The 15431-nt window shown below is 31.8% G+C and overlaps 1 protein-coding gene across 5 annotated transcripts; it reads left to right on the plus strand.

Annotated features, from left to right (window-relative positions):
• The first annotated feature begins 775 nt into the window (after nucleotides 1–775).
• LOC141707905 (rRNA (cytosine-C(5))-methyltransferase NOP2C) lies at nucleotides 776–15279 on the plus strand. 5 transcript variants are annotated; one of them, XR_012569216.1, is made up of 13 exons: nucleotides 776–915; nucleotides 995–1113; nucleotides 1793–2111; nucleotides 2715–2862; nucleotides 3535–3672; nucleotides 4876–4938; nucleotides 5397–5518; nucleotides 6427–6607; nucleotides 7389–7594; nucleotides 7755–7859; nucleotides 8796–8877; nucleotides 9455–9516; nucleotides 14877–14949. XR_012569216.1 is itself a non-coding variant. In XM_074511349.1 (13 exons), exons 1-13 carry the CDS (start codon nucleotides 844–846, stop codon nucleotides 14989–14991), a joined length of 1728 nt encoding a protein of 575 aa, XP_074367450.1. In that variant the 5' UTR covers nucleotides 776–843; the 3' UTR covers nucleotides 14992–15279. The 5 variants fall into 5 exon arrangements, 2 of the variants coding, with proteins under 2 accessions (XP_074367450.1, XP_074367451.1); XR_012569217.1 differs by lacking the exon at nucleotides 14877–14949 and adding an exon at nucleotides 13025–13047; XM_074511349.1 differs by having other exon boundaries at nucleotides 7755–7855; nucleotides 14877–15279.
• Nucleotides 15280–15431: the final 152 nt, after the last annotated feature.

The raw sequence follows: 15431 nt of genomic DNA on the forward strand, positions 1-15431 counted from the left end.
ATTACATAAGCTACTCACTCGATGGATAATAAGTTAATCATCCGTCGGGACTATAATGAGTTATCCGTCGGGACTATAAATTCTTATCCGTCGAGTGCTACATTATTTCACTAAGTAATATCTACTTAGATGTTTTGTTTAGTTAATCATCAAGTACACAACATATTCACAACATATTATAAGCGAAACATGGTGTCATTTGGTCGTTTGGTTAACACCTTACCAAAAATATGTTAACACCTTCCAAAATAAAAGTTTAAACAAATATAATTTAATTAAAAAAAATTATACATCTAATATAACTACAAATTATATGAACTATTATCTAACTTAATTTTTAATCGTGCCCACTTACCTCATTTGTAGGGAACCATATACTTCCAAAATTAATTTTAGCAATTCAAATTATAATATAACAAAAAAAATTAATAAACCAAGAAAAAATTAAAAAAATAATATTAAAAAAATAATACCAAATCATCCGCATACACCACTATTATTCAAAACTACCACTTTCATATAGGCTATGCACGAGTGTAACGAAGGACCTTTTTAGATTTTAACTATGTAAGTTTTGATCCTTCAATAATATAATATATACAAAATAAATATTTTAACTTTGTTAATCTCAATAATAATTAATTATTATTTATTGTTAATCTCAATAATAATTAATTATTAATTATATAATTTTTTTTATAAAATAATAAAATTACAAATGTCATAATCATCGCGCGGGTTACATAGAAAAAGGAACAAATTTAGAAACAAAAATAGTAGGCGGCCTCCGCTAACGCTGGAGGGTTTAAGAGGGGGGCAGTGGTCCGGGTGGGGGTGGTTTGTATGAAGAAACTAACACATTCGTTTTTCAACTTTTGCAAAACCTCTTTCTTCAGTACTACCACTACTCGCCAGGTACTATTAATTCAATTAAGCAAAGTTTATATTTTTATTTATTTATTATTCCTGTTTTACATATTGAATTGTGATGCAGATGAATCAACCAGAACGTTATACCTTCAATCCAACCTTACACTGGAATCCTGAGGTTCAAAACTACTTGGTAAATGCGTACGGAGCTCAGCATTTTGCTCGAATCTCCAAAGCCTTAACGTAACTTCCATTCCTTTGCCCCTTTTCCAATTTCTCCTACCTGTTTCCTTAATTATTACTCCCGTCAAATTGTCCGTAAATTAAACATCAATCTTTAATAATTTTAAAAAACTGAAATATACGTATTTAAATATATTACATGTATATATATAATAATTATTTTTTTTTGGATTATATAACTTGACCACAAAAAGTCAAACAGGACTAAATTGAGAAATTGGGACGAAGGAGTACTTTTGTACAGTTAATTCCAGTTGTTTACTTTAGAATTTCGAGTAATCTATTTTAATTAGCTGAGGATGAAATGTAATTTGTAATTTCTTCTTTTAAAGTTTTAATAAGCTTTAGTCTTTTGGCACCAGAAAAATCGTAGAAATCAAAGCAATGCTGTTGTTTGGTTGTTCAATTATAATAGAAGGCCTTGGTAGCAATTTAATTAAGGATTTGAGTTATCATTACGGTAGGCACTTAGGTCAAATTAGGTTTTATGCAAGCAACTTGTATTCATGCCTAGTTTTCCATGTGCTTTACAACTGTAATCAGCGTAAAACTTTTTTTCTATTAATCTTTTAAATTTCTGATAAAGTATATGTATATGATTGTAATGCAGCAAACCCTGTTTCCCTGTTTCATTAAAATCTTTATATTCACTTAAAGAAAATGTTTTTACTTTTCTCAGTCAACCATCTTGTTACTCTTGTATTCGTGTAAATACACTTAAGACAACGAGTGATGCTGTTATAGAGAAGCTTTCCAAAATTCTAGAAGAAACAGGGGTACCCAATGATGTTGAGACACATCAGTCGAATAATGATCTATTGATGGCAAATGGACAAGTTGGCCCCATTTCCAAGTGCCAATTACCTGGGCTAGACTATGTTTTATTTGTAAGAGGTTCCGGTCCACATGCTATATCATATGAGTTCACACAGGACAGACCTTTAAAGGAGGTACTTGTGAGCCGTAAATGTGCTGAGGCAGTTCTCCGAGGTGCTCAGGTACACTTATAGTGCAGTATCATGTAACAGGTCCAGTTTTTGTACTTGTATCTAATCGTAAATTTAGTCATCAACATGAACAGTCCACTGACTAAATGTTCAGAGTTCATTTCACTTGGTTACACTCTTTCTATTTGTTTCTTTGCTTGCTTAATTTATGTTAAATCGTAAGTCATCAGAGTGCTTAGCTTTCCTTTTATATTTTTACTGGTGAATAATTTCCTCTGCATCTTGATTTCTTAAATTGTAAAGATTTGGATTTTGCAAAGTGCATTTCCTGCAATCCTAATTATTGTATATTTGTCCTTTTTGAATTGAATTACTTCAAGCCATACTTATGCAGTAATTAGGTTTTGTAAGATACAAAAAAAAATACAGTTCTGTGGGTTCCCCAAGTGCAGTATGTGCATATGGCTACACTGCTACAGCCCCCCCCCCCCCAAAAAAAACAGAGCTTGTAAAGTAAAAAACGTGGTATTTCTTTTGTACTTTTATTATATGCTAAGATGTTTTTAGTTTTTTACTTGCATTTATGTTATGTATTTAACTGTGCAACTCTATTTTTTCTGCTAATGGTTTTATCAATGGCCAATAAAAACTTAGGTGTTTGTTCCTGGAGTACTTGCCTGCTCTGCTCATGTTGAAGAAGGGGATGTAGTTGCTGTTTCTGTTGCTGTGGAGCAATCTATTTCAGAGGGTAAATGGGGTACTGGTATAACACGTGGGACTGTATTGCAGGGCCTTCAAACAGGTAAGAATCCTATGGTGTAATATAGTAGTAACTGCAGAAACCATTCATTTCTATGTATAACTGTCCTGTACTCTGATTTTTGTCTTTGAGGCATAGTGTCCCTTTGATAAAGAGACAGTATATTACACATCATAGTGAAAAGTATTGGTCATGTCTATTAGAATTAAACTAGAACTATGGCTAATTAGTATTGATATGACTTTTGTAACTTCAGTCTCAAGTGGTTACCTCTATATTATTGCACCAAATCTTGATGATTGCAAAATCATCCCTTATGTTTTAAACATGTAAAATTATGTTGCACATGAAAATCCTTTGGGCAGAGCGCACTAGTATATTGAGTTTTTCCTGTAATAATGCAAACATATTTGTAATAAAGTAGGTGATGTATCTTCTCAGTATTGAAGCAAACTATATTGCAGATTCATTCTTTGGCTTTTGCATGACAATGTATTATAGCCAAATGGTGTTTTAATTTCCATAAGTGCACTCCTCAGTGAAGCCTGCATATAATAAAATATATTAACTGTGATGCATTTTATCCCAAGGACGAATGTAGATATTTAAGGGTCCTCGTATTTGTTATTTATTTTATTTCTTTGGAAAATTCTGGTATGTCTGCAAATGCTCATTGACGTCTTATCTTAATTTACCACTAATTTGCCTCTGTAGATCCTTACTATATTGAGCGCAATGGCCTGTATATCGGCCAAGGAAAAACCATGCTGTCAAGGGCTGGAATTTTTCGTGCCGCACAGGGAGTTGCTGTGGATATGACAGATAGAGTATATAGACTGCATTCTTTTAATGGTATAGTTAAATATATTTCTATATTTAATTTTAGTTCTTATTTATTAACTTTTTTGTATTACTTTAAATGACAAATTTGTCAATTTAAATGGATGGTGCTATATATTAGCTAATTTTTTTTTCTAAAAGTAGTCCTCAAAAGCAAAAAGTTTTGTAATTCAAAAAGGACGTTCAAGTTGAGAATAAAGCATTGATCACAATGTTCCAATCGCTAGTTCTTTTAGACTGTCTTACATTCGAGTTCCTGCAACTTGAAAGAATCTTGTCATGTATAGCACTATAGCACCTTCAAATCAAATCCTTGTAATCGGGAAAGTAACAATATGTTCTTCACTTTTTCTTTTCCTTTCCTGGCGGTCTTGCTTTATTTCTACATCTCCATTGCATGGCTGTATTCGTACCATCGAAAAAGCTGAATTCAGCCAGTCTTTCTTGATGATCATAGCTATTACTAGGTCAGCTCTCCTCTTCATTCCTTCACGTGAACATGCCACCTCTTATAGATCCCACTCATGCTCTTCTTTGTCATATGCAAAGCTCTGACATGAAGAAGCTTTTGCAAAGATACAGTCATACAGAAGCTTCTTCAAATTATGGCTCTTATGATTGATATGTGCAATCTTAAATATATTAAAAAGAAAAAAAAAATTATTTACACATGCATGTTCATCTCCCTAATTTCTTATATCAGATTTAAAGTTGTGTAAAGAGAATTATGTCACACAGTCACACACTGGTTGAAGTTTGCACACTAATTTAGTTACAGTACAAAATGTGTACTTTGTGTTTGCACTTCTATGATTCAAAGTGTTTTGCCTGATAGAATTAGGAATTTATTGGTAGTACTTATTTGATCAACTTAAATAATGAATCCATTCAAACAATGCTGTAATGATTTCCTTTGTACCAGATTCCTAGCAAGAACACAGCATCATTTGAAATCATAAAATTGGGCACTTGGCTGCAAGCCTTTACTTTCCCCTGATTCTGTAGTGTCTAGGCATATTAGAGCCTTTTATCCAATGTTAAATTCTAGAAACTTTTGCATCTTCTTCTACAACTGCTTATGACATTCCCCTCCCCTTCTGTTCTTAGTTGTTTCTTTGTAAAGTGTATGTTGTATCATTGTGTTGGAGATTTGCTAAAAAGAGCAAGTTTCAGTTTTGTTTTCTTTACAACTAAGTTGGACCTTTTTGCTTGCAGATGTGCTTGAGGGGGAAATTTTTCTTCAAAACTTCCCAAGCATTATTACTGCCCATGCTTTAGGTAAGTGCTGTTACATATTATTTTTCCTGGCTTATAGCCAACTCAGTCACGAACTATTGCAATTGAAATTGCCTATTTATCCTATAAATTCACTGGTTAAAAAGCACATGTTTAATTATATAAATTTTTGTTGTCATATTATTCGAAGTACCAGAATATCCCTTAGCATAGATCATACTTTCCACCCTAAACTTGGTGGTTCTTGGACCAGTATTCTATGATCACAAATTTATTGTTGGTAAATATCCTCTATGGTTTCATGAGTTCTTTACCATATCTTTGTGGGAAGTTTATGTTTCTTAGAAATCAACACCCATGTTACCAAGTACCTTGGCTTTTATTTTTTCTTTCACCATTTTTTATAAATATAATTTTATCAATTCTTTTTTCTACTTGTTTAGACTTTGTAGTTGAAGTTTGTATTATTCTCCATTTTATTTTTGGTTATAATATTTCAGATCCCCAACAAGGAGAGAGGATATTAGATATGTGTGCAGCACCTGGTGGGAAAACAACTGCAATTGCAATACTTATGAAGGACAAAGGAGAGATTGTTGCAGCTGATAGGTCTCACAACAAGGTATTCAATGGACAATATAGTAAACATAAATTTTCGGATCATGTACAGTGTTTGCTCTTCTATGATTATTCTGTTCAAAGGCCAAGCACATGCAGCTGGCTGGTTGTCAGTAAAGAGAGTCACCATTCCTAGGCTTTGTTTGGTTGGTTTGTATAAACCTTATTCGTAATTCATGTTATAGTAGTTTCTCTGCTTTGTAGCTTGTGATAGGCAGGTTTCGTTCGGACTTCATTCGTTATTTAAGTTTTGGCAGTGTTTCCTAACTTGTATTAGGCAGGCTTTCGTATGTTTTCCTCAATCTGTTTACTCATTTAACCAATAGAGAACTAAGAGAATTACAATTACCAGCATCTGATCTTTTATTTTTTTATGAATTGTTTATGTTGTTGAGAATATCATAATGAGAAGATAAAGTGAAATTTCCACTAAAATATACATGTAGGTACTGGAAGCCATATGGTTAAGACTTGTAAATCGTAAATTCACATTGCCAATGGTGTGAGTAAACCACAAAGGATGAACTACTAAGTCCTTGTAAGATACCTTGTCTAACATATTCATGCATGTATGTAAATCAACTTTAGGAACATTAGCTTATAACCATCAATCTATTACTATTTACTGGAAGTTTAAACTGATAATGTATTGACTTTTAAAGTGTTTATTGTTCATTTTGTTTGTTTTTCATTGGTTCACCGCTTGTAATTTGCTCGGCTTCATCCTCTTCTTTTTATTTATCCTTTTAATTATTTTTTGTCCACCACCTCTGTTTCTCTATAATTTTTTCGTTCTCCTTGGTCAATATTTCCTACCCTCTTCTTTTCATGAGAACATGTATAATCTTTTTATCTTTTTTTTCTTGTGTTCATTTCTTTTACCTGAGATATTCATTACTATGAACTTTACAGGTTCTTGATATTCAGAAGTTAGCTGCGGAAATGGGTGTTCATTGTATAACGACATATAAATTGGATGCTACTAAATCTGTGTGCCCAAAAGCTGAAAGCATCGATATGGTTGCTCCTTGCTCTAAAGAGGATACATGTCTAAATATACAAAATTCAGAATCAGAGAGCTTAAAGACAAAAGGTTCATCTAACAATGTCCCAGATAGGCTGGAAACTCAATCAAATCATAATGCGAAGTGCAAGTACTTGTTTATGCATATAAATGGACCAATGTTTATTCCCAAACTATTTAAGGATTGTAGTGGCTTTTATTTGATTAAAAATATAATGTCCACGATGTTTTATGTTAATTACCAATCATGTTTCCAGCTTAATAGCTTGTAGACAGCAAATTGTCCCTAAAAGTATTTTCAAATTCCATGTGTCTCGCTAAATCGCATCTCATTGATTAATTGTTAAATATGTTGAACTTTTGTTTGCATGCATTAACATAGAAGTGTGATGGGTGGTGTTTGGTACATATCCTAACATCATTAAACTGCTGAAACATTCTATTCCTTTCTGAGGTTATTTCAGAGCATTTAGGTTAGTTTCTTTGTGGGATAATGAAATTACATGGAATCGGAGCGCAGCGCAGCGCATTGCTTTTAGTTAATCAGTAATTAACTGCAAGTTTAGATGCAGAATGCAATGTTTAAGATTCTACGATGCAGGGTTCTTAAAATATAAGCAGTGGATTTTGCAGGATCTGGAAATTGCAATAATATGTTTATGCAGTTAATTGTGAACTTCCTGCTACGGAGATGTGATATTTGTACTTCATGTTATTTATTACAATTTGAAATGCATAGTCACTGCAATCTTTGTTGTTATGCGTGATTGTTTGGGTGTCATGGTTGACATTGAGTTAATTAATACTGTGAATGTGCATCTTGCAGCTTAATAAAACTTGATATTTTCAGTTTGTGAGCAAGCAAAAAATGGAGTTTACACGAGCAAAGCAGAGCAACGGAAGATTGACCGAAAATTGAAAAATGGGTCTGGAAGAAAGTGTTTAGGAGATAGAGTTGAAAAATCAAAAGGGTTTGCTCCTGATAGCTTTGATCGAGTTCTTCTTGATGCTCCATGTTCTGCTCTTGGATTAAGGCCCCGACTATCTTCAGGAGAGGTATGTATTTACTGGTTACCTCTCTTCTGACACTAGCTTTATGTTCACTTGCAAACACCAGGAAAAGAAGAGAGAATGTATTTAACCGAAATCTGCAAACCAAATATATATTTTTAATTTATTTTCTCGTGGTCTGGAAGTTGAGTAAATTTCATTCCAGGAAACAGTAGAATCAATGAGGAAACATGCCACATATCAAAGGAGAATGTTCGATCAGGCTGTTCAGCTAGTTCGCTCTGGTGGAGTCATTGTGTATTCAACGTCGGTAATCTTTTCCAACTATTTTCTGCTTGCTTTCATGTTCTCCTCAAAGTTTTAAGTTATAAAAAGATATATATATATATAGCTTCTTAATCTTTTCCTAATTTTTTCTGCTTGCTTTCATGTTCTCCTCAAAGTTTCAAGTTATAAAAAAAAATATATATATATAGCTTCTTAATCTTTTCCCACTATTTTCTGCTTGCTTTCATGTTCTCCTCAAAGTTTTAAGTTATAAAAAAATATATATAGCTTCTTGCTATTTATTATGTTGTGAAGTTGAAACACATGGGTTGGCCTATTGTGCTTCTATCCATGTACCCCGCCCCTGCAAAGAAGTTGAAAAGACTGAACTGTTGACTGGATTATGCTTGTAAGGTCATTGATAAACCACTTTATACTTTATATTTTGCTACTAGTAAAATTGCTTGGGTTGCTCGTCTTCCCATCCAGTGATTACCAGTAGATTTTGGCGCGACTTCTGGGACACTGAAAGTATAGTTTGGTCTGTTAAAATTTCAGTGGAGTCTTGTTCCACGTATATTTTATATTTGCACGTATATTTCTAATTGGCAAGAAACCATAATTTTCTTACCCTCCGGCATGAGCTCCTCAATTTGTTTGAAGGATTCTTGGGATTGCTTAGATGCTCCAGTTTGTTGCTCTTGGTTTAAATTAGGTTTGTATTTGAACGAACACCTATACACACAGACACACACACACACATATTGTGGTGGAATATATTAAAAAATAAATAAGATATTTTTCTTCTCCTATTTTCCTACTTGATTCTTCTCCCTTTTTGGTCTTCGCATCAGAGGTGCTGGATATAAAATCTTCATCAAACTGGACAATGTTTAACTTCTACAGAAGGCTACATGCATTTTATGGTTGTGGTTAAGTGTTTATTTTCTAAGAAGACCGAAAGTGCTTAACATTTCAGGTGTACTATAAATCCCGGTGAGAATGAAGCAGTGGTCCGCTATGCCCTGGATACGTACAAGTTTCTTTCACTTGCATCACAGGTTGGATCACATATTCTATGTTAAGTTTGTTAGAATTCAAATGAATTTATTTTATTATTCTAACTAAGTTCATAGTTCGTTGACAGTTGTTATTTCCTTTTTCCTATGTTTCTTTTTGCTCCAGAATGCTCCCTACGTCCCGCTCATTGTGCTTGTGCCCACATTTCCTTTTTCCATAATCCTAAGATGTGTGTCCGCATTTCCTAATTTTGGTCAATTGAATTTTTGAATTCCTTTTATGCCCTTCGATATTTCATATTTATTAATGTTGTAGTAAGGGCAAATTTGGAATATAGTAGATAATTTTGGTAAGTATCAATCTAATTAGTATGATAGAATAAAAGGTGAATTTTTGATTGTGGACAAAATGAACGGGACGGAGGGAATAATATATTAGAAGTCAATGAATAATTATTAAAACTGCTCATTATTTGAACTTTAGCTATTTGAACCGTTCATTGTTTGAACGTTATCTATTTTCAAGTTTCCTACAATAAGATCCACAACTTGCTGTAAATCATAAATTTTCCTATGAAAATAAAGCTCATCATTTTTTAATGTTGATAATAATTTTCAGCATCCAAAAATAGGAGGACCTGGTCTTGTTGGTAGATGTGTATCATCAGACGGATATGCTGAGTAAGTGTTTCTGTCCTTGAATGTACTATGTTGTTGTGGTTGTCTTTTGACTTGTTATTATTCTTTACTTTTTTCCGACTAATAGGTTAGATCGGGTCCTATCAAGTTCGATTTTGAGCTTGATATGTAAATAATTTTGTTCCAATAATCAAGCAATAATCGAACCATTTAACTTGACTAATATAAAGCTAAGTTATTACTCATAAATCATAAGATCTGATGAACTAATATCTATTGGAGATAAGATGAGAGGAGCTCATTATATACATACCGGCCTACATACACCGTGTGGCTTGTGGGGTGTATGGGTAGTATAAATGCAATTGCTAAAAGACCTAATTAATAAATACAGTGAAAATGGAGTTTCTAAGCCGTAGGAGCCTAGCAGGAAACTTCTCCAAAACGATGTCATATAAAGTCAAATACCATAATTTTTATCCCTTGTGGTGTTTTTCTTTAAATGCACGATCTATAATGTTTTATTGTATCACTTGTCTCTATAAATATATTATATATTTATAATTTAATTTCTTTTTAAAAGAAAAACAAGTTTGATTAGAATGAATTTGTGCTAGCTATGTTTTAAAATATAGTCTTTTTCAAGAGTAAACATTTCATTAAAGATCTTTTTGGATAAGTGTGTTTTAGTTTTTTTTTTAAAAATTATTTTAAAGGGAATAAAAAGCAAGATTTAAATCATAAAATATCTTTAAAACTACTATATTTGCCTTTAAGGTATGCGAGAATAATAATGCCTGTGCACTGTATTTTGTTAGGTACTATCATATTATTAGAATATAGCATAAGATCCATTTGGGGGCTTCCTCTAACATCTTAAGGTTTTAGAATTACCGGTTCCTTAACATAGTAATAGATTTTGGACGACGGGGGTCTTAGATCGACTTCCCGCCACCCCCAACATTCTCACAATTTATTAGGGACATGAAGACAAATTAATACTCTAAAAATGAGCCCCTATGATCCACTATTTGCCCCAAAATTGGGTTTTCGAGTGAGGGGAGTGTTAGAATATCTCATAAGATTCATTGGGGGGTATTAGAATATAGCTTAGGATCCATTTGGTGCCTTAAGGTTTTAGAGCAAATGGTTGGTGCCTTAAGGTTTTAGAGCAAATGGTTACTTAACACATATAACGAAATTATATTCAAATAAATATCAATTCCACTGATTTTTTTTCACAAGTATGGAACTTATTCTATACAGAGTCTTTTGGAATGTGTTGCCTGAGGAAGTTCCGTAACGTAATCTCAGAAACTCGGGAATTGTTTCTATATAGATATATATATGTATAAAAATTTGGGGTCTGGTCAGGGACAAGTAAAAGTAATTGCTGCACATACCATATCACGGAAATTTTTCCGCGGTAGAAGTACAGTAGGGTTTTTTATATCCATACATTTGGGCCATCTTTATACATACCACTGAAAATTTATGTGGGGTATGATATGCTGTTAATAATTATTTGCTCTTAACTATCTTGATATATATTGGGGGAGATTATGACTCAAATATCATAAAGTTAGGTATAAGTTCTTTTTGGGGTTGGATGCTCTTTTTCTCAATTTATACCCGTGTATGCGCATACGTACTAAAATATTGTCAATCTTTGAATCTGTGCACCGTCTCTTCTTTTTGCCGCATAGATGTGCTCTCTTTCTTTTATCTTCTTTACTAGTTCTATATCTGTGCGATCCACAGGATGATTTATAATAATTTTCACATGAATTTGTTTATCTTAATTATTTTTTCAACATCAATATATTTTCTCCATAATGTTATTCTAATATTAAGATTCAAATTATTAATAAAACACGTATGTAATTTAGCTTTGTTATTCTGCAATAATACATATGTAATTTATAATTATTAGTATTTTATTTTATTTTATATAGTATTACAGATGTAATTTTATGCTTTGGTAATTTTGAATAAATGAATTCAAATTTTTTATATTTTTTTACTCAAGACCGTTGTTAGTAAAATTCTTGCCAACATTTTTCCTCCAAGATTATTATATTATCTTTCCCTCTTCTCTCTCCTTGTAATCTACAAAAAAACATTATTGTATATCCACTATTCTTCCCTCTTTCATTATTTTTCCCCCACTCAATTATATAACTATATTTTACTTACTCATTTTCTTTCTCAACTATTCAATCATTTTTTTCCTCTCAGGTATTTCCCTAATTTTCACTAATCAGTTATTAATTCTATTTCCAAATTTGTATTTGATCTATCCAATTCTTTCTCATGGATTTATTGAATATTATTTTTAAATAATTCGCATGATCTCTACCATACTATTTTTCCTTATCAAATAGTGCATGGTACATTATTTTTTATTCTTATTTACAATCATATTTCATACTCCCTCCGTCCCTCTCAATTGTTATCGTTTCTGGGAGAGTGACCGGCACGCATTTTAAGATGAATAGAAAGTATAGTTCTATAATTTTTTTTTAAAATTTTCTTTTTCTGAATAAAAATAGAATGTTTAAAAAAAGTTAAACAACTATATTTTCTCTTCATCTTAAAATGCGTGTCAGACACTCTCCCAGAAACGATAACAATTGGGAGGGACGGAGGGAGTAGTTTTTTTATGTATGTTTACAATTGTTATTCTTATTATATTTCATTTGATAATATAAAATCAAAACATTTTGTTAACACATTTAAAATTTAAATATATATAAAAATATGTTCTTCACTTATACGAATATGTACAAAATAGCTCAAATAAAACTTAACCATCATATAAATATAAAAAGTAACTAAATGTGATTCCAATGAAAATTATGAAGTATGAGAATAAAATAGGGTGTTGTATCAAAATATCCACTTTTGGGGTTTAATTGCCTAAAATACCTAATGGCGGGATGTTCCTCCTAATATATCCACGGAACACGTATTTGGGACATGTGTATACACTTTTTTAAAAAAAATAACAAAGAGCACACATGTACATTTTAGTGGATACACACGTACTAGTTGTGGATTCCACAGAAAAAACTAAAGCGAATACGCATGTACCACATGTGTATTCTTTGTTAATATTTAAAAGTTGAATACGTGGATGCGTATTTTGTGGGTATTTTTGGCAATTGCTCGCGTTTACGGGTATTTTGAGCGATTGAAGTCCAAAAGTGGTGTTTTGGTCATTCTTTCAATAAATTATTTGTCAAATTCAAAAATATTAGCACCTAATCAGTTAAATTATTATTTTATTAAAATGCTGAAAACATTATCAACATAAATAAAAAAAATTATTCTCAATAAATATAAAAATTTATCATCATTTCAATTATATTTTCTTTCAAAAACTTAATTTAAATACTCATAATCATAAAAATTAATCATAGTTGATAAAATAATTATATCATGTCAATTTATGTTTTATACTAATTTTAGATAATATTAGAAAATATATTTTAAATAACAGTGCATATGTACGGGTATTTAAGTTACTCCGACTCGTCACTTCCGGCAGCCGTACCCGTGTCAATCCGACTTGATACGGGACACATTGAAAATCCAACCCTTTGTCCTCGTCGCCGCAATAGTGAAAAGGGGAAGAACATGGCGGAGAAAGGATTGAAGAGTCGAGGCTATGACGATGAATTGAAGATGGAAGAAGATAGAATTGAAGATGGAAAAAGAAGGGGAAGAAAAGTTAAATGACTGTGTATGTATATTGTATACGGATATGTGTCATGTCCAAATGCGAGTCAGAGTAACTTGGACGAGTATTATCTAATAAAATATTCAGTTCTTGTTTCTTTACCAATACAAATACATAGCTAGAGTTTAAATACAATAATACTACGATGCAAATCTAGGGAATGTTGTTTAACTTGACATGCTATAAAATGTCTAAAATTACTGGGATCCATTATTATAATAATATTTTTAAGGTTTATACTAAAACTCTCTTGGAGTCCTCTTATGTCCATATTTTTTTCTTCAAACTGCAAACCTCTCCCCCGCACAAGCAAACCCCCTTCCATATAAATACGCAATTGTATGGATAATTGCGCTGGGGATATTTTGTGCTATGGAGAATTAGAGTTTTTGTGTATAGGTTGTTCATATAGTTTGAGTCTTTGAGATGCTGGAGTTTGAAACATAGGGTTAAAAAATGGCAGTATTATTTACACATCCTAGGCATGTGTATGTAATAACCTATGCATTGTAAAATATATGTGCATGTTCCGTCAATTGTTATTTTGGTCATTCTTGATCGCAAATATGTTTTGATCACAAATATGTTTTATTTCAGGGAAAACTTTTTAGAATACAATCTTTACCGGTGACGGAGCTATTAGGGCTATCGGGGACTAAAGTCCCCACTAGGGTTAGAGTTAAGTAAATTTTTTTTAGCCCCCACTAAACCTAAAATATAGTCCATATAATTATTTATGTTTCATATTATAATTAATTAATATCTTAATTTTCTATCTTCTTATCTGTATATAGTTTGTACAAATTTTAAAAAAAATTCTTATAATTTATCTCCCCTATTAATTTTATACAGTATATATATATATATTTTAATTTTTTTGACACGTATATATATCTCATATTAAATCATGATTTAAATTTATAATATATTATTTTTAATATTCAAAATGCTAAAAAAATACTAAAACCTTTTAATTTATAACACCAAAAAAATTACTTTATAAATTCTACTATTGTAAAAAGTGGTTTCTTCCCTTATAAAAGTTACTATATTTTGTAATAAACCTAATTTTTTGAACAATTTTAATGCATATATATCTCAATGGACAAAAAAAATTTAGTCAATTTTAGCTTAGCCCCCACTACTTAAGTTTTCTAGCTCCGCCACGGATCTTTACCAACTTCTTTCAACATGTTGAATCTTAGTTGTATTAACTGATTTTTTGTGATTGATTGAAAAACTATGACCTCTTCACTAAAAAATACAACCGTGACATTTCTTGTAACTAAGTAAAATTTTCGTATAAATAGGTTTCAACACATGTAACTTCGGTTCAACACCTGAAAAGTAGTTATAATTGTGTTGAACTGTAGTATATACACATTTTTGAAATGTAATAGTTAAGCAAACTATGTTTAATAATTAACTTCTCATATTTTCATGCCACAATTTTGAAACGGTGAACCCATAAGAACAGTTAAATATTAAATATAAAATTTAAAACTCAAACACATGTAAATACATAAAGGTTCAACATATATATAACTAAGACTCAGAGTTCTGAATTGAATGTGTTTTGAAAAAGTTTGTAACTGAATTATAATATATTTATCTTTATTATATTGCAACAAGTGATTATGTATTTTTTTCCGTAATCCAGGGAATGGTTAAGGCCAGGTGAAGAAGATCTTGTACAAAGGTTTGATCCATCATCATCACTTGATACAATTGGGTTCTTCATAGCAAAGTTCAATGTTGGCCCCAAGCATTGCTGATCTATGATCAGAAAATATAATATGGACGGTTGAATTTCCATGCTGCAACTTCACAAAGAACCCACATACAATTGTGTTAGTGAGTAGTCATTGATTGTTGTTTTGACGTCAATAGGTTTACCAGAATAGGTTGTTAGGAAACTATTATTTGTCTTGATTTGACCTGTGATGGTCAGTTTTGTCATAGAAGGGCCATGTATAAGGCCATAAATTTTGGGTTGAGAAGTAAATGATCTCAGACTAAAGGATTTTAAGGTTTAAGTGCATTGATGAGTTGTATTTGACATAGTTTTTTTTGTCTAATTATATGTTGCATCTACTCTCTGTCCAGTGCCTCGGATGTCTAGTAACAAATGCCTCTGGTATTGATGCTGATTTGTGAAAAGCTTCTTCGATGAACCGCTGATTTTTCCTTTGTTTTTTTTGTTAAAAAGTGATAT

Source organism: Apium graveolens, chromosome 2 (genome assembly GCF_009905375.1).
Source record: "Apium graveolens cultivar Ventura chromosome 2, ASM990537v1, whole genome shotgun sequence".
Taxonomy (NCBI): Eukaryota; Viridiplantae; Streptophyta; class Magnoliopsida; order Apiales; family Apiaceae; genus Apium; species Apium graveolens.